The sequence below is a fragment of the Brassica napus genome, chromosome A4 (assembly GCF_020379485.1).
Source record: "Brassica napus cultivar Da-Ae chromosome A4, Da-Ae, whole genome shotgun sequence".
In the NCBI taxonomy this organism is placed as follows: Eukaryota; Viridiplantae; Streptophyta; class Magnoliopsida; order Brassicales; family Brassicaceae; genus Brassica; species Brassica napus.
Window position 1 is genome coordinate 10,528,448 of NC_063437.1, and position 23,220 is coordinate 10,551,667.

At 34.0% G+C, this 23,220-nt stretch overlaps 3 protein-coding genes and 1 pseudogene across 4 annotated transcripts; 3 read left to right on the forward strand and 1 right to left on the reverse strand.

The window, feature by feature from the left end:
- The first annotated feature begins 5,737 nt into the window (after window positions 1–5,737).
- LOC125608172 lies at window positions 5,738–6,710 on the forward strand (annotated as a pseudogene).
- A 3,467-nt stretch (window positions 6,711–10,177) lies between these two features.
- Window positions 10,178–13,886, forward strand: LOC125607935 (LEAF RUST 10 DISEASE-RESISTANCE LOCUS RECEPTOR-LIKE PROTEIN KINASE-like 2.1). The gene is made up of 7 exons (XM_048777493.1): window positions 10,178–11,021; window positions 11,113–11,136; window positions 12,073–12,096; window positions 12,256–12,279; window positions 12,383–12,520; window positions 12,643–12,669; window positions 12,746–13,886. The coding sequence occupies exons 1-7, from the start codon at window positions 10,256–10,258 to the stop codon at window positions 13,786–13,788; spliced, it is 2,046 nt and encodes a 681-aa protein (XP_048633450.1). The 5' UTR covers window positions 10,178–10,255; the 3' UTR covers window positions 13,789–13,886.
- A 17-nt stretch (window positions 13,887–13,903) lies between these two features.
- On the reverse strand, window positions 13,904–18,474 carry LOC111205384 (sister chromatid cohesion 1 protein 2). Of its 2 annotated transcripts, XM_048777490.1 has the most exons (13): window positions 18,150–18,474; window positions 17,379–17,658; window positions 17,259–17,299; window positions 17,130–17,182; window positions 16,927–16,997; window positions 15,982–16,844; window positions 15,802–15,913; window positions 15,581–15,717; window positions 14,937–15,499; window positions 14,801–14,837; window positions 14,500–14,521; window positions 14,275–14,407; window positions 13,904–14,185 (listed from the first exon to the last, which is right to left on the reverse strand). In XM_048777490.1, exons 1-13 carry the CDS (start codon window positions 18,274–18,276, stop codon window positions 14,090–14,092), a joined length of 2,535 nt encoding a protein of 844 aa, XP_048633447.1. In that variant the 5' UTR covers window positions 18,277–18,474; the 3' UTR covers window positions 13,904–14,089. The 2 variants fall into 2 exon arrangements, with proteins under 2 accessions (XP_048633447.1, XP_048633448.1); XM_048777491.1 differs by lacking the exon at window positions 18,150–18,474 and having other exon boundaries at window positions 15,982–16,809; window positions 17,379–17,415.
- Window positions 18,475–19,446: 972 nt separating this feature from the next.
- On the forward strand, window positions 19,447–21,348 carry LOC106372704 (S-adenosyl-L-methionine-dependent uroporphyrinogen III methyltransferase, chloroplastic). The gene is made up of 5 exons (XM_013812978.3): window positions 19,447–20,171; window positions 20,261–20,338; window positions 20,413–20,482; window positions 20,600–20,877; window positions 20,962–21,348. The coding sequence occupies exons 1-5, from the start codon at window positions 19,635–19,637 to the stop codon at window positions 21,109–21,111; spliced, it is 1,113 nt and encodes a 370-aa protein (XP_013668432.2). The 5' UTR covers window positions 19,447–19,634; the 3' UTR covers window positions 21,112–21,348.
- Window positions 21,349–23,220: the final 1,872 nt, after the last annotated feature.

Below are 23,220 nucleotides of genomic sequence, written 5' to 3' on the forward strand. Positions count from 1 at the left end.
GGGGTCGTTGTAGCTCGTACGATTTATTGGCTGAGATTAAGTTTAAATTTGTTAGTAGAATGTCCTTAATACCAAAAGGGACATTATACGAAAGGATTAAATGTACATCTAGCTAACAATTACAGGTCATCCGCTGGTTCATAAGCTTGACAAATAAAAATATTTTTGTGCTATATTTGGGCTGGTATGCATATATATATATAAATTATATACTTAGTACCATCGTAAAATCCACTGTCTAATATTGTTTTGTTTATCTGTATAAAAATATATAACTTCCTATAGATTGACGGGAATCTCATTATAAATATCATACTAAGAGTAAATACATTTGTAAGAAGTACTAACTAGTGTAGGTATAATCCCGTCTAAGCTGCATAATATATCAGAGTTGTTTGGCTAGGGCTTATATTTTGCAAGCTATGAGCTTTGGTGAAAACTTTTAACAATTTGTATTAATTTAATTAGTGAGAACTCATAAGTATATCAGCTCTTCATATAAAGGTGTATATCCTAATTAATATATGTTTATCTATGTGCGTTTGCTTGAGTTCATATATGCGTCAATGCGTGAGAGTGGTCAAATACTCAAATCCAAGAAAGAAGCCAGAAAAGCTTGAAACAAGGCTGTCATGTTCCGTATTGAGTTGATGCGTGACTATCTTTAAATCAAAATATAGGGAATGGCTAGTTATAAAGAAACTTGAAATAACACTTATCATAAAACGGAGATAATTGTATAAGGATAACTTTAAACTACGATATATGTGCAATATTATGCATTATAGTAATTAATTAAAGTATTACACAATTGGATATATTATTTTTATAAACAGAAATCCCAGAGAAGCTCTGTTGTTAGTTAATACAGTTTCTCATTGTTAACCATATTATAAAGTGTAACATTATTTGTTCTCAATATTCATTCGGTATTCGAGAGTTAAATACACATACTTTTATAGTATATATATGAATTTTCTTGACAACATTGTCCAAAATGTTGTTCCTTCCATTCTAATTATACGGTTTCAGTTTGGGTTGGATTCTGGATTATTTTAATTTTCAGTTTTATGTATTTATAGAAACTGTACGGACACCAAATGGTTCGTTTTACATAATATTAATTCTAGCTCTCTAAGTGGTATGGTACTTATATTACTTAGCAGCAATTGTTTATGTAAAATATCTTGGACTCGAATCCTATACAAATGTGTTGAGATTCGAGAGACATTAGTTAAGCTCTACGTCTTAAGAACATAATACTTTATTGAAAAATATGTATGGTCGAAATTGATTAATATTAAATTGGGAGCAAACACAGAATATAAATGAGAATATAAGCAATAGGAGTCTGCATAGTATATATCTCTCCACATACAATCATGTACATAGATAGGTTCATTTGATAGTTTAATTGGATGGTTATCCAAAGTAGCCAATAATTCTGGGAACTGAGATGTGTGATTTGATTGGTTTTATTTCTCTTTATAATTATGAGATTAGTTATATGATAAAATGGTTGTGTGGGTTCCACGATCAGGCTAAAACAGCATCTGTTGTTTTTACCTTATTTCAAGACTCATATGGTCCTTCTCCTCCCAGCCAATCAGAATGCATGAAGTGTCCTCCATTTCAAAGTCGAAAAGCTGTCATGTCAGAGCACATTTGGAAATATATACGTATAACAGCTATCCTTATCTACGTATATCAAATATACATGTGTCCTTTAAATCGAAGTGTAAAGCGATAAGCCAATAAGGCGTGTTTCTATTTTTGTTTCGTGGTTGGACATTTGATATGAATCCAAATCAAGATGACCCGTTGTCCATTACAAGTTAATAGTTGGCGTATATATATAAATTACGAGTAGAATATATATAGAAAAGAAAAAAAGAGTTTATATTAAAACGTTTAAGAAACAAAATCAAACGTGTAGTAGGCCAATTGTCAAAATGCTCAAATATTTCTTTTTTGTAATAAAATTTGGGAAAAGAATGTCATTAACGTTTTCTTAAGTTACAAGTATATCACTTGAGCCACTTCTGTGAGTGCTTGACTGAAGCTATTCTCTTGATGGTCTGGTTAATTCTGGTTGTCAAGAAGCGCTTGGCTAGGAGTTTAATCTTGATGTCTCTTGTCCTATAATGTCTATTGATTTCAAAGTTCACTAGTGTTAACAAACTTTGAGTTAATCTCCTTGTGTCTTTGGAGTTTTTTTTTTAATTTTTTGGGGCTCTAAAAAATTCAGAATGGCTGTAAATTAGAATATGGTTGTGATTCAATTGTAATCAAACCTTCATTTTTACTAATGACATTTACAATTTAGAAAAAAAATATATTTAGAAATGTAATGCACCAAGCGAATGTATAAGGTTTGTTTCTTTTTGTTCCATGGACATATGTATACCCGAATCACCATATCAAGAGTTTATTAGTAGAGTGATTTGTTTTCTTTTGCAGATTTGATTTGGTTTGGTTCTTTTTTTTTTTGAAAAATATTTGGTTTGGTTCTTCATTAGCTTTATTGTATTTTTTGCCTGTCATTTTTAGTTTCAGCCTAGTTTGAATTGAGTTTAGTTCAGTTTTATTAGAGGTTAGTTCGTTTTGTGTTTAAATACTATTATAAAGAATCTATAATTGATTTTAAGAAGTTTTAACACCAAATTTGTTATAGTATAATAGTTGATGTATTATAGTATACAGTTTTTTTTGTCTTTGGTTTGTATTGCTTATTCATTTAAATTTATGTTTGAAAAATCATATTTTTATTTAAACGTAAACATGGGTGTTGCCTGTTGGGTGTTTTTAATACATATATTATTTGATAGGATTACAGGAGTAAATTTGCTACATGCTACTTCCGTATGTTTTATAAAATAATCAATATTTTGGAAATTTGAGTTTATGAGTTTAAGTGTATGACATTATTACTAAGAATTTTAATAACTATTCAAGAATAATAATATTTAACTATCCAATTTTTTTTTGGACAACACTATCCAAACTTATATTTATTTTATATCAAGAAAACAAACGAAAATAGTAATATTAAGCAATTTCTCATTTTCTTGTTTACTCTTTGATCGATAAAATATTTCTTCTCCTCTATAAATAAAACTCATTTTGTTAAATTTATCCAATAAAATAAAATAACAATAATAAGTTGAAATAAGGAATGATGAAGTTATATATACTTTAAGTTTCATAATGTACCTCTAAAAAATTCTCCAATCAAAAGTCACCATAATTTTATTCTAATCTGCATACTCCTTAAATTATTGAATTATACTACAAATATATATTCAAAATTGAATCAAATGTAAAAATAATTTAAAAGATAGAGAAATTACAACTATTTTATGATTAGAAAATAATAATCTATAAACACTTTTATGATCATAGTCTTGAAAGATTTTTACAAGTATTTAATCTTATAATTATTTTATAAAAAATTAAAATATTTTGATGGAAAATAAGTTGAAATCATGTAAATATAAACAATTCCAATTCATGTAAATTTAATCTTAATAAAATAGAATTAATTTTATATAGATGAGAGAATATTGATAGTAAATCATAATTGTCCATTGATTAGGGTTTGGTAATATATGTTTAAGTAATATTGGTATTTTAGAGTTAGATTTTGAAATTTTAAATATTTTTTGGAATTTAAAATTTGACGTATAAAAGTTTAATTTTGTATATATATTATAAGTTGCTGATGATAGAGGAGAATGCACTTCTCTACAACCTGATATAACATATGTTTAGATGTATCTCAGATACCAACTTGTGAGCTTCTAAATTTGGCTCTTCTACTCTATCTCTATCATAACCAAAGTCTAAATATTTTAAGGAAATGCATCGTTACCATTTAAAAAATCCTTACATTTTCATCTACAACCGTGCTAGATTTAGCTGCTCCACGACTATATTGTTCACTAGTACTTACGAAAATTCACCATTTAATTATTTTCTCCATGTGAATATTATACTTTGCAAGTTGTAATTCAGCATAAATAAATTACAATACAAATGTTTCCAGTTCCACACACCACTAACATAATATATTCTATATTCTATGATTACCACGGACAGATACATTTACATGTTTGCAAAGTGTTTTCCTGATTTGAGGCAAACGCCATGAATTGCTTAAGATTTTCTATAGACTTTTCTATAACATAATCTGTCCTCGTAAATATGACGATTTTATAGAAAAATCACTGGTTAAGAAATATTTTTATAACAATTACAATTCTGTCAATTATTTTAAAGTTGAAAAAGTAATAAAAATTCCATCCGGCATTTCCCAAAAAACAAATCCGACAAGATGTTTTGTGATGGAAACTCATGTGTTCTTAAGAAATTTATCAAAATTTTGGACGAATTTTTTTTTTTTGAAAATTTTGTCATAATTTGCTTTTTTTTTTTGTAGTCTATGATTCAAACCCATACAATAACTTGATTTCATTTCGGTAGAGGTTTGATTTTTTTTTTCTGGATTTGATTAGTTTTAGTTAGGTTGGTTTGAGCAAAATTTTATGGCTAACTAAAATTATTTTGGTTCATTTATGCTTGATATTGAGTAACTAGGTGTTTGTCCGCGAATTCGCGGATGCAAATAGTTCTAAACTTTTTATATAATATAAAATAGTTTTACTTTAATGACACATTATAATTTTAATTTTTAAAAAGTAAATGTGAATTCATCTGTTAGATATTTTTAAATAAATATATATTTTAATTTTATATATTATATATATTTTTGTACTTATTATTTTTAAAAGTATAAGTAAATATTTTAGTATTTATTATATTTTTATCCACAACCATTGTAAAATAGTTAATATATGCTCTAATTATTTTTTTTTTACATTCTGATCAAATTTATAGTTTATGTAATTCTAGAGAAATTTGATTTCTAAACATCAATCAATTAATATTTACATGACATTCACTGATCCTGATATTATTTGCTAAAAATATTAGTACTTGATTACAAAAATAATGTTTTCGAAAAAATAATTTATACTATTAATATTATTTAAATTAGTAAATTAATGAATCATCTAAAAACTAATAAAAACATGATACATAAGTAAAATTAACTAAATACGCGTTAATAATTATTCTGAACATAATAAAAAATAATCAATAATCAATAAAACTGTTTAAAACTAACAATTTAATAGATTATTTATTACTCCCTCTGTATCACAATAAGTGGGTTTTAAGGTTTTTGCACACCGATTAAGAAATTACAAAATTTTATTCAATCTTTCTTGTTTGTATAAAAACAATAATAAATACAGATAGTTCAACCAATAAAAAATCATACTGAAGAATACAAATAGTCAAAAACATAAAATTGCATTTACTTTTTACATGGAAAATTGAAAACATCACTTAAAATGAAATAATTTTTTTTTTTTAAAACACCACTTAGAATGATACGGAGGAAGTAAAACTTAATGGAAAATACCAGAGTTTTCAAAAATTAATAAAAACAAGATAAATAAATAAAATAACATGACAAATAATAAAAATAACGTAAAATCATGGAGAACATGATAATTAAGCAAAGTCAATTTTCAAATAATAGTATAAATACCACCACTAAATGAAATGATTAGACCTAAAACTTGCGTGGTAGTTTCTTACAAAAATTAACATGTTTTTAAAAACGGACAGGCCTGTGATGGGGTAACATAGATTATAATAGGCCATTAGTCTCATGGGCCAGAAAAGGAGTGTTCGTGGTCGCATCAATTTTTCTCTGGTCTCTGTTTTACTACTTCATCTTCCTTGTTTGTTGCTTCATTCTCCGGTGAGTGAGCTTTCTTTCTTCTTAATCGGTGGATATACGTCTTCTTTCACTTCTTTTTTTTTTTTGATATATTCGTCGGATTTGTACTCCAGCAGCTTCTCATTCCCAATCACTTGTGAGTTTTCTTTTTTTTTAACTCTTAGGATGTTTCTCTGCGTAGATGACATTTTGGAATATAAGATTGGTGAAAAGAAATAATTATTTAGAAGACTTCTCATTCATGGCAATCTTTTGATGTAGTATTTGTTAAGCGGACAACTACTTGTTTCTTGCTCTTTTTTTTCTTTTTTTGTGTGTTCTTACTGTGATTCTGTGTTATCACACCATAGGCAACTCCGGTCTTGTCATGGTTTTCTTCGAAGAAAGCTAAGGAGGATGCTGGTTTTAGAGCATTTGCACTTATGGGTGACTATTTAGTTTCTCTACAGTAGCATCCGCTGATGAAGCTGTTTATGGCTTGGAGTGTCCAACCTACCCCTGGCCTCATGATTGCATTCTCAGCTCCTACGACCATGCTTCGTCAGTTCTCAACCTACACTCTCCCACAGTATCTTTTCGTTAACCAGCATACTTAGACTCTAGCACAAGTATGGGAGAAAAATGACGAAGTTCAAGACTGGCTTATTATAACTTTCGGTGGTTGAGCAGGATCCGTCGCGGTCACCAGGTTTATCAGCAAGTCTTTGCATCTTGCCACTCCATGTCTCTCATCTCATACCGTGATTTGGTGGGTGTTGCCTACACAGAGGAAGAAGCCAAGGCAATGGCTGCTGAGATCGAGGTTGTTGATGGACCAAATGATGAAGGTGAGATATTCACCTGATCTAAGTCTTATAACTAAGGTGTCTGAGTGCTCTTTCACCTCAATTTGTATGCTAGTAAAAGAGAAGTCATCTTCTGTGCTCTAAACCACCTTTGCTATTTTATGCAAGGCACGTCACAATGGCCAAAACCAATACGTCTCTGCTCTTTTGACTGGTTACCGTGATCCTCCTGCTGGAATTTCGGTAAACTTCTGTCTCCTTTTATAGCATCAGTCTTCTTATTACAACTTCAGATTGTTAAGTGTTTAAGAAAAAATCCTTTGGCAATGGTATATATAAGAGAAGGGTTACACTACAATCCTTATTTTCCTGGTGGAGAAATCGCTATGCCAAAGATGCTCAACGATGAAGATGGAACTCCTGCAACGGAAGCTCAGGTTGGTTTTCTTCTGCTTATTACAGACCTTGGAGATTTCATAGAGTTAATAGTCTATTAACTTTACTCTCTCTTTTTTTTTTTGAATTATTGTGTAGATGGGTAAAGATGTTGTATCATTCTTGTCCTGGGCAGCTGAACCAGAAATGGAAGTGAGGAAGTTGGTAAGTTTCTTTGTTTGATATGGTTCCATTTTCAAGCGGTTGTTTCTATATCTAGAGGATTGCAAGAGGGGTGTCAACAGTTAATAGTATGGAATGTGGTTTGATATGGCTTCAAGCTGCATATTGCAAGAGACTGAAATGATCAGTTCTCAAATCTCGGAAGCTGGTTCTTGACGTCGTCAACTAATAAGCCCGTGAAGATTAGCTTTTTTCCTCTCTTGCTAATTGTCTTTTGAAGAGAAATGGACTTCGCAAGCCTTTCGTTTATCACTTTTGGTCTTGTTTCAACCAGAAAACAATTTTATTATGTAAAAGGGCTGTTCAATACGGTAAAACCGAACCGTACCGAACCAAACCGAAATAGTCAATATGGTTTGGTTTTGGTATATACCATATAAACCGAATGGATATAACTTTATAAAAACCGTAGGATTTGGATATGGTTTGGTATATAACCGATTAAACCGAATAAACCAAACAAAACCGATTAAAAGTAGAAACATGTATCTATTTTATGACAATACATGAAAATCTATTTGTTACATAAGTTAAATTTGTATTAATAACTATTACCATAATTTTATAGTAATAAAAAACCAAAATTTGTAAAACACTTGAACTATAACTAAATAACAATACATCGTAATTCAGACATCTTATTTTCTAAGTTTTTTTTTTGATTTTTTTGCTTTATTTTAGTCTTCACTAAATTAATATGAAGATTATAAATTTGATGGACAATAATTAATGAAAAATTTTCAATTGAAAAAGCATGATTTTAATGAACACTATATATGGAAGAGTGGAAAAATTTTTATTTTATGTTTCTGTTTTGTTTCATATTTTTATTTTTAAAATTTCAAACTTTGATTTTAGTTATAGATTTGATTATTTTATTTGATGGTAGAAGCATTTTTCCTTTTTTTTTGTAAATTTACTTGAACATGTAATATATTTTTAATAAATGACTATGTTGACAATATGACTCTAAAATTTATACAATATGATCTCAAACAAAATAATTATGTTTTTTGGTATAAAACCGACTAAACCGAAAATCGACGGTATATAAACCGAACCGAAGTAAATATGGATTTAGAATGGTAGTCATATTTTACTAACCAAAATACCGAAAACCGAAAAAAACCAAACCGATATCCGGATTGAACACCCCTATCTAAAATCAAAGTGAATCTGAATTTTGTGCAGTAAAATCAAAGAAACTGAATTACAGTTAAATTTTAATTACCATTCTAATATACTCCTATTTTTCTTTCACTTTTAACACATCCAGAACAATACACCTACCCTAGCACGAGCATCAATCTGCCTTCCCACTCTTAACTCACTCAGAGTATCTTTTTAGATAACATATCAAAACAACTTACTGAGTTTCTGTTCAATATTTAGTTTGGTTGGATTTCTTGAGAACTTTCTACCCTGAGAAAGATGTATTTGTTAACGTGACATAGAGGTTTTGCATGTCATACCAAACCTAACAACTTTGATTCACAGACGTTTTTCCACCAAAATTTGTTGCTCTATTTCTTGTATTCAAACGATCTTTGCGAAAGCAAGTTCAATCTCTTTTACACAATTCTGTAAAATACTACAATGATAGCTTACTTTTTACATCACATTGAAAAAGGTGCCAGTTGCCGGAAAATTGTAGTGCCAGTAGTTTTTGAATTAAATTATTATCCTAAGTTGTTTAATAATTTTGATAATTTCTTTTACTTTACTTGTGTATTAAGAGATTCAAAACTTGCTGGAATGAGAGAACAGAGGAATCCAAACCGGATCTGCATGCCATACACTTCACCAAGAGAGAAGAATTTCAGACATGATTGCTACTTCCCATCTGAGCCATGGCATCTACCAATCCCAGCTCCATATGTGCAGATATTGGAGGTGATGATCAGTCAGTACTTGACCATGCAGAAGCTGAAGCAAGTTGAGATCAATGCCATGATGGACAAGTTTCAAGCTGATTAGTCTACGAAATTCGATAGTGTAATCTCTCAAGTCAACAAAGATGAATCGACAATTATAATTTATTGAAGTAAAGGTGCAAATGAATACAAATGATATATATACACAATGATAGATATGTACTAGGACAACAAAAGAAAATAAATGTATTGTTTATGTTTGAAGTTAGGATTTAAGGTATAAAGTTTGTTTGAAGATTTAAGGTATAAAGTTTGTTTGAAGATTTTAGGATTATGTTTAGAGTTTAGAGTTTTTTTTTGCAGCAAAACGACTATTATATCACTTAAACTTGAGGTGGTTTGAGTATCTAGACCGAAATAAAACAACCAATAAAACATAAATATCTATGAAAAGAACGTGCATTATTAGCTAACGAATCTGCAATCTCATTTTGCGTTTTTGGTAAGTAGCTGCTCTTGAAATCCGAAAAACACAACCGAAGAGTTCGAATGATTGTTTAGAGTTTAAGAGTTAAAAACATGTTTAGGATGTAAGATTTCAAATAGCCGCTAAAAATCCATCGTTATTTTATAAATAGCCACCAAACTTTTCGTGACTAAATTATGATAATTTTTTTTGTGTGGATTAGTCACGATTTTAGTGACGTTTTATTGCGTAACTATTCTGCCACGAAATAGTTGTGGTCTAAAAGTCTTCTCCAGCAACTTGGCATAGACGATTTCCATCAAGTCATTTCCAGCGTAAATGGGAAGTTATTATCCAAAAGAGTATGGTGGAGGTCTTCGTTAATTGTCAGAAACTGAAAGATAAAGTGGAGAGTACTGGAAAGGCCAATCAATTAGTCTAACATTTAGCCCCAATTCTACGTTGCCTGACTTTTCCTAGTACCGACACTTACGTTTATGTGGTATTAACAAAAACTGATATTTTTAAAATTATTTCATACAAATGACAGAAATTTCGTTAGGAAACAGATTTCTTTTCTTTTGTTCAATTCATACAAAACCAAAACTTAAGACAAAAAAAAAACAATTTACCTCTTCTTCTACTTCTTTTTCTTCAACCTCTTATTCATCTCCAAGAAGAAAACAAAGCAGAGGAGAGTACCATGATAAATCTTTATCAGTCTCTGACAAAATCTTGGTCCTATGCAACCATATGGATGCTCTTTGTGATTCCCTCTTTTGCTTTGTCAGTTGATGAGCATCACAAAAAATGTAATCCATCGTTTACATGCGCCAATCAGAGAAATCTCAGTTATCCCTTTTGGATACCTGAGAGAAAAGAGTGTGGCCACCCGGATTTCAAGGTCAACTGCAGCGGAGAATTAGCAGAGTTTAGTAGATCCTCCGTTAAGTTCCAAATCCTTGAGAACAAGGGTTACAGCATAAGACTTGCCAGAAAGGATTATCAAAGCAATCTTTGTCCCCGACACCCTGAAAATGTAACAATCAACCAGGACGTCCTTCCATTTTCTCCGGACACTATGCTGTCAATATTTTATTACAACTGCTCTGCTCCAAGGGTAGATGTTCCTCCCGGTTTTAACATTAGACAGCTAGACTGTGGGAATGACACCGGTAGGCGTAGTTACTTTGTCTCGTCGGCTTTACGTTCCTGGGATAGAGCTATCTTAGAAAACTCAAGCGCATCGTGTGAAAGAAATGTCAGTATTCCTGTCTCTCGATATGCCTTGAGTATTGAAGACGGAAATCCGACTCTGGAGGCTATAGAGAAGGCTCTTAAGGATGGTTTCGAGGTTATGTTTACCACTGAATGTTGGGAATGCAAACAATCGCAGGGTTCTTGTGGTTACAATGATAGCTCGAGATCATTCGTTTGCTACTGTGTGGACGGGCCTCACAAGCGTACATGTATAAATCTGCTTTTCTAATCTCTTTCTTCCCTCAGAAGTTTTGTCTTGAGTTTAAACTGGCTCTTTTCTTATGGTATTTGTTCATGCAGGTCCCTACAGACCTACAAAATCAGGTAGGTGTCTATTCTTTTCCTTTCTAGGAATCTAAATTCACTATTTCAATAAATTTGAATCTTAATTCAGTTCTTCCACAAGATCTAGATCTCCTCCCTTCCTTAACCACTGCATACTACCCCATGGCAAAAATAACCGGAACCGAAGAACCGAACCGGAACCGAACCGAAATATCCGAAACTGGAACCGGACTAATACCTTCAAATATCCGAATGGTTCCTATATTTTTATATCCAAAATAACCGAACCGAACCGGAACCGAACCGAGAACCGAACGGATACCCGAATATATAAAAATATAATTATATATACATATAACATAACTAAATATATATTTTTAATTTAAAATTCTATTAAAAATATCTGAAAATAGTTGAAGATAACTAAATTATTATAAAGTATCCGAACTATCCGAAACTATCCGGATAATTTTATCCGAAATATCCAAAGTAGTTCGAAATATCCGAAATTTGTATCTAAATCATTCTCGATATTTTATCCAAATTATCCGAACTACCCGAACTATCTGAATCCGAACCGAATCCAAATGAGAACCGAACTTTTTTCGGATATTTTTCGGAGCCTACATTTACTATCCGAACCGAACCAAACCCGAAACTATCCGAACCGAACCGAACCCGAAACTATCCGAACCGAACCGAACCGAAAATATGTCAAGTACTAAATGGATACTCTAGCTCCTATCCGAACTACCCGAAACCCGAAATACCCGAACCAAACCGAACCGATACCCGAAATGCCCATGCCTACCCCACCTACCAATCTTACCTTTTCACATGAATATGATTTATTACACTCCTTTTCTCGTGACCACTTGGAGAAACTCCCTTGAGTTACAAGCCTCGTTCTAAATATGATTGAAGTTCTGTCTTGAGTTTGAACTAACATATTTCTCATGGTATTTGTTAATGCAGAACTCACTACACAAAATAAACCAGGTAGGTTTCTACTCTTTTATCTTTCTAAGGAATCTAAATTCACTATATTTCAATAAATTTGAATCTTAGTTCCGTTTTTAAGTTTTAAGTTCAAGCCTCGTTTTAAGTTCTGTCTTTGAGTTTGAACTAACACATTTCTCATGGTATTTGTTAATGCAGCACTCACTACACAAAATAAACTAGGTAGGTGCATTTTCTTTTACTTTCGAGGAATCTAATTTCCTTAGAGCATACCTAGGAAGCAGCATAACCTAACCAAGCGCTTGTCTTTTTTGTTCATCTCTAGGAATCGCTGGTGGATTCTTGGGTTCCATTCTTTTAGCAGGAGCTGTGCTCTGTTTCATCTGGAGAAGAAAAAGATTGGCTACTCAAAACATAAGCAAAGGCCTTTCAACATCTTCAATTTATCCAACAATGGAAATGGGTAGGGGGTCTATTCTTTTCCTTTCCAATAAACTTAGTAAAACCTACCTAACATAGTTGCAAAAGAAAAAACCTACCTAACAGCATAATCTAACAAACTTTGTGTTTTTTGTTTGTCTCTAGGAACCGGAGTCGCTTGTGGATTCCTGGGTTAGTTTCTAACTAATAGCTTTTCGAACTCAATATATTTTTCTGCTTTCTCTCATGTTTAAGCTATTCTCATTAGGCTTTCGAAAGAGTGAAACTTCACACCATCCGAGGGACCACCAACTAAAGGCGCTGGTACAACTAAAACAATACAGTTATGCCGAAGTAAAGAGAATAACAAAATCATTTTCACATACGATTGGCACCGGAGGGTTTGGAACAGTCTATGGAGGAAACCTCTGCAACGGTCGTAAAGTTGCAGTAAAGGTTTTAAAGAATTTTAAGAGCAATGGTGAAGACTTCATCAACGAAGTCGCAAGCATGAGCCAAACATCTCATGTTAACATAGTTTCATTGCTTGGTTTCTGCTACGAAGGGTGCAAAAGAGCAATTGTGTATGAGTTTCTAGCGAATGGGTCTCTGGATCAGTTCATCTCAAAGAAGTCGTCGTTGAATCTAGATACGAGTACACTATATGGTATCGCATTAGGTGTTGCTCGGGGACTTGAGTACTTGCACCATGGCTGCAAAACAAGGATTGTGCATTTTGACATTAAGCCTCAGAATATACTATTAGATGACAATCTATGTCCTAAAGTCTCAGACTTTGGCCTTGCTAAGCTATGTGAGAAAAGAGAAAGCATCTTGTCGTTGCTGGACACAAGAGGAACTATAGGATATATTGCTCCAGAGGTGTTCTCAAGAATTTATGGCAGAGCCTCCTACAAATCAGATGTTTATAGCTATGGAATGTTGGTCCTCGAGATGATTGGAGCAAGGAACAAAGAAACTGTAGAAACTGCTGCTTCTGACGCTAGTTCGACTTACTTTCCAGATTGGATATATAAGGATCTTGTAGAGGGAGAGCATACATGGGTAACTGGGGATGCCACTAAAGAGGAAAAAGAGGTTGCAAAGAAGATGATCTTGGTGGGTCTTTGGTGTATTCAGTCATGTCCATCGAACCGTCCACCGATGAATAGAGTTGTTGAGATGATGGAAGGAAGCTTGGATGCAATTGAAGTCCCTCCTAAGCACTCTCTACAGTTGTCTGCTGCGCCTCTTGCCGAATCGTCTTGGCTTTCCGAAGAGAATTCAGACTACTCTGAGGTGTTGCTATGATCCATAAGCTCAAAATTTTGTATTTGTATGCTTGGCGTGCCCATGTAAAACTCACTGACAAAAGCATGAAAACCTGATTAAATTTCCATTTGAGCGGGGATAACAGAGTTTTAAAGAGAGTAGTCTTTTGTTTTAAGCTCAACGTTAGCTAGGTGGATTCATGTATTTTTCAGGATTCAGGTCACTGATCACTCTACAAGTCCACAGATTTGAAAGCAAAAAGGCTAAATTTCCAAAAACCTAACAACTTTGATACATAGAAAACCTAAACTGGAGAGAAGAAACCTAGCTATTGCGCTATTCAACGAGCTTCTTGTTGTCTGGTGAACCGAGAGAGAAGAATATCACTATATGGATGATCTTGCTTCACTTCCAAGTAACCTTTCGTCTTCAACACCTGTAATTTACCCATATCAAATCAGTTAGATTCCAAAACTTGAAAACCCACAAAAGATAAACCGGACTAAAAAACTAGGCGTGACATACCAAAGTCTCGTAGAAGAGTCTTGCGCTTTCCTTCTGAGTTCTTCCTCTGCACAGCTCTAACAAACTCGCCTTTTCTTCTTCTCCTTTCTCCCTCTGCTCCAGAAACGTCTTCTCCAGAAATTTCGCCACATTCCTGTACAACCCATAGACAGAAAATCCTGATATATTTATCTGAAAATATATGCAAAGTGAAGAAACTGAGATCAAAGATGTGAGTCTACCAACCTTGTTCTTGCTGACCATGTTTCTGCAAAGCAGTAATATACATCGTAAGAACACAGTACAACGAAACACATCAACATGCAGCAAACAACATAACGATCAGATTTTGATCCCATAATAAGTTGTCTACGTTTTTTATGCTTGAAACTGTTCACAAAAAGCAACATACAGTTTTTAAAATGCATCAATCCATTTCTAACTAGTCAACTAAAAGCTGGGGCACTGGCATGAAATCACTTCTGAATTATCGTTTCAAGATATTGGATGCTTTCCATTCTTAGAATAAGAGCAGAAGGCAGTTTACCTTGTTGCAGGTCCTCTGTTTCATCATGTGCATTCACCTGCTCAAGCAGAAGCAGAAGCAAAAACAAATGCTCAGTTTTTTAACTATTAAAAAAGGCTTTCTTTTGCAACTGTTATATGATGCAATGGAGTAGTACCTCCTCGTTCATCAAAATTGCATCAAGGTCCCTTCTATCCTCGCAAATTTCTGACGGGCGCTCTTCAAAGGAGGTGAAGGAGTTTGCAGGTCTTGTTTCTTGTTCACACATCTCATGGTCGTTAAAATATCTTTTCGACATTGAATCCCTCACCGGCGTATCAGGAGCAATCTCTACTTGCTCAGAGACTACTGGTGTTTCTGGAGCAATCCCTGTTTGCTCTGATGTCCTTGCTGGGGTTTCTGGAGCAAGATGTGCTGGCTCCGCAGGCTTCACTGGAGTCTCTGGAGGAACATTTGTTGGATGAGAACTTCCCCCAGCTACGGAGCTAGTTCCCGTCTCTGGAACAGTAATTTTCAGCTCAGCAAGAGCAGCAGCTTGAGGAGTTTCCATAATTTCCCGACCATTCTCAGTCTGCTCAGAGGAAGAAACATCTCCAACTGTTCTAAGAGAAGACCTTTTCATCCGCCCAGCAGTTTTAGCAGCTTTAGGACTTTCTGTAGTGTTCTGTTCTTTAAGCTTGATAGGTTGACAAAAAAGTGACTGAAGTTCCAAAGAACCATCTGTGATATGATTATAAGAATCAGCACACACAACAATACAATCTGAAATAAAGGTATTGCAAACTCTGAAGTTTCACTTACATGGAATCAGAGGGTCCCAGGAACTTCTTGAGGGATCGGTAAAACGTTTGATTCTTTTCTCAGGATAGTCAGTATGAGGAACTCTTTTTCGTTTTGCAACCAATGTACTTGGGTCTTCTATCATTTTCTTCATAACTCTACAATAAAAGAGAAGAAGTATAACACACATATATGGAACTCCGCAGATGATTAAAATCCAAGGTTACAAAAAGATCTCTTACTTGCTCGGAATCATCAGTTCATCATCTATCAGACATTTTCTCTTCCGTGAAACTCGAGAAGACTCCTTTCTAGCCGGCGTTGGAATGATCGAAAACTGATGGCTCGTTTCCCCTGTATTTCAAAGTATATAAGATAACACATTAAAAACACACAACTATTTATTTCTAAAAAGGCTCCACCTTCAGAGATTTTCAGCCACGAAGCTGGTTTGGGAGTAGCAGCAACTGGCGTATCTTTAGCATTAGATCCTTTACTCCCCTCTTCTGAAAAACTCACGTCTGAGAGAAAACCTTTCTCGGTGACATTGTGTCCAACTTGATTCACTTCAGGAGTCTCATATGGCTTTTTATGAGACCCATGGTAAATGTCAGTGTCTGTCATTTCCCCATCACTATGGCCCCGATGTTTCTCTATGCCTTCAGGCAAGTCTGTATTTTTACTCATAGAACCTGGTTCTGGTTCTGGTTCTTCTCGAGTACTTTCTTTCTCCCCATCAATTCTAGAGTCGCCAGAAGGTTGATCCTCACTCCGGTGAATCTCTTCAGGACTTTTGCATTCAGATGGTAGGGACCCGTCATGAGGCGTCTTTTCCACCCATGTTTTCTCTGATTCTGAATTCTCCATGTGCCCGTCTCTATGTAGATTATCTCCTGGGGATTCATGAGGGTCCTCTAGTCTCTGCATAACGGTACATATGGTTTCTCGAACTGTTTCTTCCTCTTGGGCTCTTCTGATATCTCCAGATGCTTGCAGTTCTCCAAGCATTTCATCTGATTCTGGATCCTCTAGTCTCTGCACAATGGTACATATGGTTTCTCTAGCTGTTGCTTCCTTGTGTGCTCTTATGATACCTTCAGATACTTGCGGTTCCACAAGCATGTCATCTGATTCTGGATCCTCCCTATGCCTAGATGCAGTTTGGTGATCTCTGGATGATTTCTTGGAGTTCAGTGGCTCTGCTTCAGCGACTCCGACTGATGTTTCTCCACTAGCATATCTGACATTTTCTGCATCTATGTCCATCTCATTGGCAGAGCTCTCACTGAAATAACGAATACAACAAAGAAAAATGAGCCTGTGTCTGTTGATTACATGTAAACAGAGCCAAAAAGTATCATACTCACTGTCTAGTATCAGTATGATCGGCAACAAAAGTTTCATGAAACGTAGACAGGAGGTCTTCCTCCATGTCGAACTGCAACTCCACAAAATAGTATCTTCATTACATATATTTCCACTTGTATACAAGTGATCAAATAGGAATGGGTTCAAACAACAATATCAAGTATATATTATACTCAGTATACTATCAGGAGAGAAGCCATACCCTTTCCATATAGTACTGGTCCATGCTGTCTGTATCCCGACCAGCACCTCCATCTGTTTCATCGCAATACAGTAGTATAAATACATGATTTAACTTGAAAAGAGTTGTTACTTGTCAGTAGTAATTTACCTTCTTTAAGTGTAATATCTTCCTGAGGCTTAACATTACCCCTGAGAAGAAAGAAAAAAAAGAAGTGAGACTAATAATAACGATCTCTACATTACGGTACAGGACTAACAAGTACAATACCCGTGAAAATCATCCAAAACCCCAAGATCAAAAGCATCTAGCTCGAAACACTCAGGCAAAGCAATTGACAAAAAGCTCGTAGACGCAGCAGCAGGCAAAGGCACATTAGTGTTCTCTCTGTTCTTCTCCTTAGCCACAAAATCCTTTACGCCGACCAAAGCTCTGTTGCAATCATCGAACAGAAAGTCCACCTTCTTGGAATATATTCTAACAACACCCAGAAGAAGATACGCTAAGACTCTGTATGTCAAAAGGTCCAACTCCTTCTGCAAGATCTGGTCTGTAAGATCCAAAACAACAGTTAAGTACAAAAACGAGTGTTTGGACTTAAGCTCAGCTGCTGAGTCTATATGAGAAAAAAGAGTGTTTTTGAACAGATTCTGTTCTTATCTATCAGACTGCTTAAGAAAAATCGAAACTTTATCACTAAATAAAAGCTCAGAGGTTCATTCAGGCATTTTATCAAACAACTAATCAGCAAAAACAACCAACATAGAGAAAAAACCAACAAAGGACTCGGTTTAATCTGCCAACTAATGAGCAAAAGAAGCAAACTTTGTAACTCATTCAAGTCATTTGCTTCTTCTTTTGCCCATCTGCTTGCAAATACAAATGAAAAGGAAACCCTAAGTTTCTATTTCGGGTAAGTTTACATTAAACCCACTCAATCAAGTCTAAACCTTTTAAAATCGCTGAACAATAATAAACTTTACAGAACGAAGAGAGAAGGAAACAATGTGAAGAAGAAGGACGAGGAAGAGAGACACAGACCAACGGAGGAAGGAATATGAGTGTCTTTGACTTGGGCTTTCTTAAGCTTCTTGAAGAAGTACGCAGCCACCCAAATCGCTCCTAAAGGTCCTTTCCTCGACACGAGGCATTGCTGCGAGTAAAACATTTGACTTTGATCCCCTTTTTTTCTGGGATTTTACCCTTTTTTCTTTAAAGAGCAGACGACTTAAAAGCGTCGCAGATACTGAAACTAGGGTGAAGTGAGGAGGGAGAGAAAGCAATTGAATTACAAAAATAAGTAAAATAGAAGTGGAGAAGAAATGGTAATGAAACGGTCATGCGGTGTACGAAACAAGCTTCTTGAAAACAGATCTAATATTCTTTTAATAAATTAATTAGATTGTTTTCTCCTTATCTTCTTGTTAAGCCACGCTTAATCTGTTTTTCAATTGGCTATGCATTGCACCTTAAAAATTAATAAAAAAGTTATATTGACAAAATTATTTTATGAAATACAAAAAATGGTACATTTAATTTTTTTTTGAATTAGGTGGTTTTAAAAGCCTCTTAATTAGGTGGTGACATAAAGCCAAACCTTCTTAAAACTGCATTTCAATATTTGTAGATATATTACCGTATTTACTTTTTATTGTGCATATTAATGCTAATATGGTATTTTTTTAAAATTTACTAAATCTTACAAAAATAGAAGTTGAATATTTCGGGAAAATAAAAGATAAGAAGTAAACAATTTGATCAAATTGTGAGTTGGCCAGCACACTCTTCAGTTCAAATCTCAATGTTCCAAACATAATAGCGGTGGTAAAAAAAGGTTTTCTACCGCCTAGGTCATTTTGTACAGCACGTGTCCAGTTAAGAGTCTACGTGGTACTTAACCGATAGTGGCCATTGATCCAACGTGGCACTGCGTGGACTTTCGAGGTGGGCCGTTATTAAAGGCCCAATAAAAGGTTCAAAAGATCTCTTAAGCTCAAATCTGTATATGTCGGTTTCTCCTCTTCGGAGATCGTATCAATTCCTCCGTCTCCACCGTGCCGGAGATTTTCCTCCGCCTTGTTGATTTCACGTCATACGGATTCCTCCGACTCGCAGTCACAGGTATTGTTAATTCCCCTCCTTTTGGTCTATTGTTGGTTTCTGGTCAGTGAAAATGTTTGATAATAGACTAATGGAAGGCAAAAGCAAAATCGAAAGCTGGGGACGTTTTATAATATTTGTCAAAAATAGCATACGGGTGGGCGACCCAACGAAAATACGAAAATACCCTCGGCTTGAGCTCCGAGAGAGTAAAGAGAGTCACAGTCCCCTTGAACACATCAAAGGGTTAGTAATATCTCAGCTGGGGGTGCCCTTTCGTCATCAGAAAAAGTACAAATCAATTCGATTATAAAAATGTCTGCTTTCACGCATATGTGCAAAAAAGCCATCAAGTTGGTGTCAACGACTCTTCCTTCTTAATCTGTGAATCTTGTTAAGGCAGGCGTGTGTGTTCTTGTTTAGAGAATGGCTCTTGTCCAGCGGATTCCTAATTTCTCATCCAATCTTCGAAACTGGAAGAGCACCAATTCGACAAACCATAAGCCTGTTTCTTCTCTCCATTACAAAACTCAAATCACTGCTTCTTCTTCCTCACCCTTCACGGAGAAGCACTCTGTTGAGAGGTACCAGAGGGATCAGTGGCTGTACAAAGCATCCACTCCATCTCCATCGCCACCGTCGCCCAATCAGCAAGATGAAGTCTTTGTCAGGGAAAACGACATCGCGTCGCAGCTGCCTGAGCTAAAGAAGCTCTTGGAGGTTCTGAGAGAGAAGAGAGAGAGTGGATGCAGAGGCGGTGATTGCGGACCAGGAGATGTGTACCTGGTCGGGACAGGACCGGGAGATCCAGAGCTTTTGACTTTGAAAGCTGTCAGAGTCATTCAAAGCGCTGATCTTCTGCTTTACGACAGGCTTGTCTCTAATGATGTTCTGGAGTTGGTTGCTCCTGATGCTAGGCTTCTCTATGTCGGCAAAACTGCTGGCTATCATAGCAGAACTCAGGTACACCCCCATTTGATTGCTTATGATTTGAAGTCTAAATTGAATTGATGGAGTTGGAACAATGATTAGTTCTTTTGATGTTGTTACAGGAGGAGATACATGAACTACTCCTTAGTTTTGCTGAAGCTGGTGCTACTGTTGTGAGGCTTAAAGGTGGAGATCCTTTGGTAAGCTCTTGTTTTCTGCTTCTTTATATACTTTCTCCTTTGGCCTCCTTTGTAACTTTGATTTGATGATTCAGGTTTTTGGACGAGGTGGGGAAGAGATGGACTTTCTGCAACAACAAGGGATTCGAGTTCAAGTTATCCCAGGTAATCTTCTTTCTTATGCTCATTCACTTGGTTGTTTCTGATGAATGTTTAGGAACTTGTATGATTGTTGTGACTGAGCTAGCTTATCTTACCGGATGTTTATGGTTTTGATTTTAGGGATTACAGCGGCGTCTGGGATAGCAGCAGAGCTTGGGATTCCATTGACGCATCGAGGTGTTGCAACTAGTGTGAGGTTCCTCACTGGTCATTCTAGGAAAGGAGGGACCGACCCTCTCTTCGTCGCAGAGAATGCAGCTGATCCTGACACGACACTTGTTGTTTATATGGGTTTAGGAACGTTACCTTCACTTGCACAGAAACTGATGGACCACGGTCTACCTTGTGATACACCAGCTGTTGCGGTTGAACGTGGAACCACTCCTCTTCAGCGTAATGTAAGCGACCAACCAATATACTCTCTTTTTTTATGTGGGTGTTACTCTCAAGTTTTTTAAAAGGTTATATTTGGGATGATGCAGGTTTTTGCTGAGCTTAAAGACTTTGCGACTGAGATTCAGGCAGCTGGATTGGTGTCACCAACGCTCATCATCATAGGGAAAGTCGTCGAGCTATCTCCTTTATGGCCACATTGCACAAAGGAATCCTCTTGCCTTGTAGAGTCCCGTTAGATCATTCGCTTCTTTATGTTACGGGTACACCGACATTATGGTGAACTTTTAGGAGTGAAGCTTGAAGAAGGTTGAGAGATGTAATAAGCCAAAGGAAGGCTGATATACTTTTTCTTCTGTCCACGTGATATGTGAAGTGGTAGTTTTATTGTTTTTGGACAAATGCCAACGCCAATGTTTGATGTAATAAACTAGCTTCAACGGAGCCAAGCTTAAATTCATATTCGTTGCTGTTTATTGGTCTTTTAGAGATGTTTATATTAGCACGTTGATAACCACTTGGCCGATATTATTATTACGCCCGCTTTGAATGTCACGTACTTTTCTCTCTTTTGGTATTGAGTTGAATGGATAACTGGATGGCAAATAGCATTGTACCTTAATGGTATCACTGTAACCTAAAACTAGAGTTTATCCTGCACATCGTGCGGGTATATTTTCATTTTATAAATATTTAATTTTGATATTATTATATAAATTTAAATATACAATTTATATCTTAGTGTTATTTATTTTATAACTCTTTAATTTTATTGTTTAGGTTTCTTATTACTTTATTAATATAGGGGTTTGTTTTATACATATTACCTTTTTATTACGTTTTCGAGTTTTCATAATTTGAAATAATCAAATAAAAAATATTCTTCAACATATGATTTTTGAAAATATATAGATGTATACATATGTTAATAACTTCATTTGTATAAAAAAAATCAGACATGATTAACAAATTTGACACGTTTTAGTGGTAGATGATAATTTATTTAAATGAAAGCATTATATTACTTAATTACGAAATTAATTAATGCAATACTTAATAAAAATTATTTAAAAATTTAATAGGATTTTGTTAGATTTTTCTCAACATATTTTGTTATAACTGAAAATAAAATTCAAATCTATAGTTAAAATTAATTTATTATTAATATTCCTATTAATTATTATGTCATATTATGTGATTAATGAAATGGTCATAGTAGACTTCAAAATAGTAGATAAAAATGGTACTTCCATTTTAATAGAGAAGATGTTATTTAATAAATGCTAAATTCGAACTCACTCTCTTTTAGAACGTGAGATTATTTTTATCAAAATTTATATTTTAAAATTAATTAATTTTTAGATAATATATTTTGTTGGTTTGTTCGGTTAAGTTTCGTTTGGCTATTAAAACCACAAGTTTAACTGGTTTGTCCTCAGTTTGATAAATATCCAACTTTAAATAAGTGAAATATAATTTTATCTCTTGCTACTAATTCCTATAAAAAAATTCATGTCAAATTTCTCAGGCAATATTCCACCAGTCGGAATATTCAAATCTTACTTCATGTCCTTCTTACTTAATTGACATATTAATCTACAAAGAAAAGAAATAACAAATACATTAGTATACCAAGAATATTATGCAAATAATTTTTAAAAAATAACTCTATTTATTTAGATATAATGGTAAATAAAAAATAATCAATCAATGGCAATATAAACAAAAGAATAAGGAAATGAAGAGCAAAACTTGTGTTCAAAAAAAAAAAAAAAAAAAATGAAGAGCAAAACTACAGTAAGACTCATTTACAAAAAAGAAAAAGAAAAACAAAACTACAGTAATTAAGACGTGTGGAAGTTTAAGGTATGAGAAACTAGGAAGGGATTCTTTATATCGATAAGTTTGTTAAAGTTAAGCTTCCTTGAGAAGTTACGATTCAAAGTTGTTTAACGTATATTCATATACTGGTTAAAATCTGCACCTTGTGCGAGATGAACATTATATATATAAACTATTTTATATATTACATGTTTCTAACATATTATGAAATAATAAATATATATTGAATAATTAAAAAATTAGTAACTATTAGTTATATAATTAAATTGGTGCGAACATATAAATAAATTTTATTAATCCAAAAAATATTTTTTCTATTTGATATGATATATAATTAAATTTAAATGATAGTAACATATATATAATATATTTTATTATTAATATTTATTAAATAATGCATTTTGTTCATTTTTTTTTATCATTGTATCTGTTATAGCAAAAAATTTAAATTACTGATAACAAAATTTTCACTGTGAGATTATTATATATATATATATACATATATT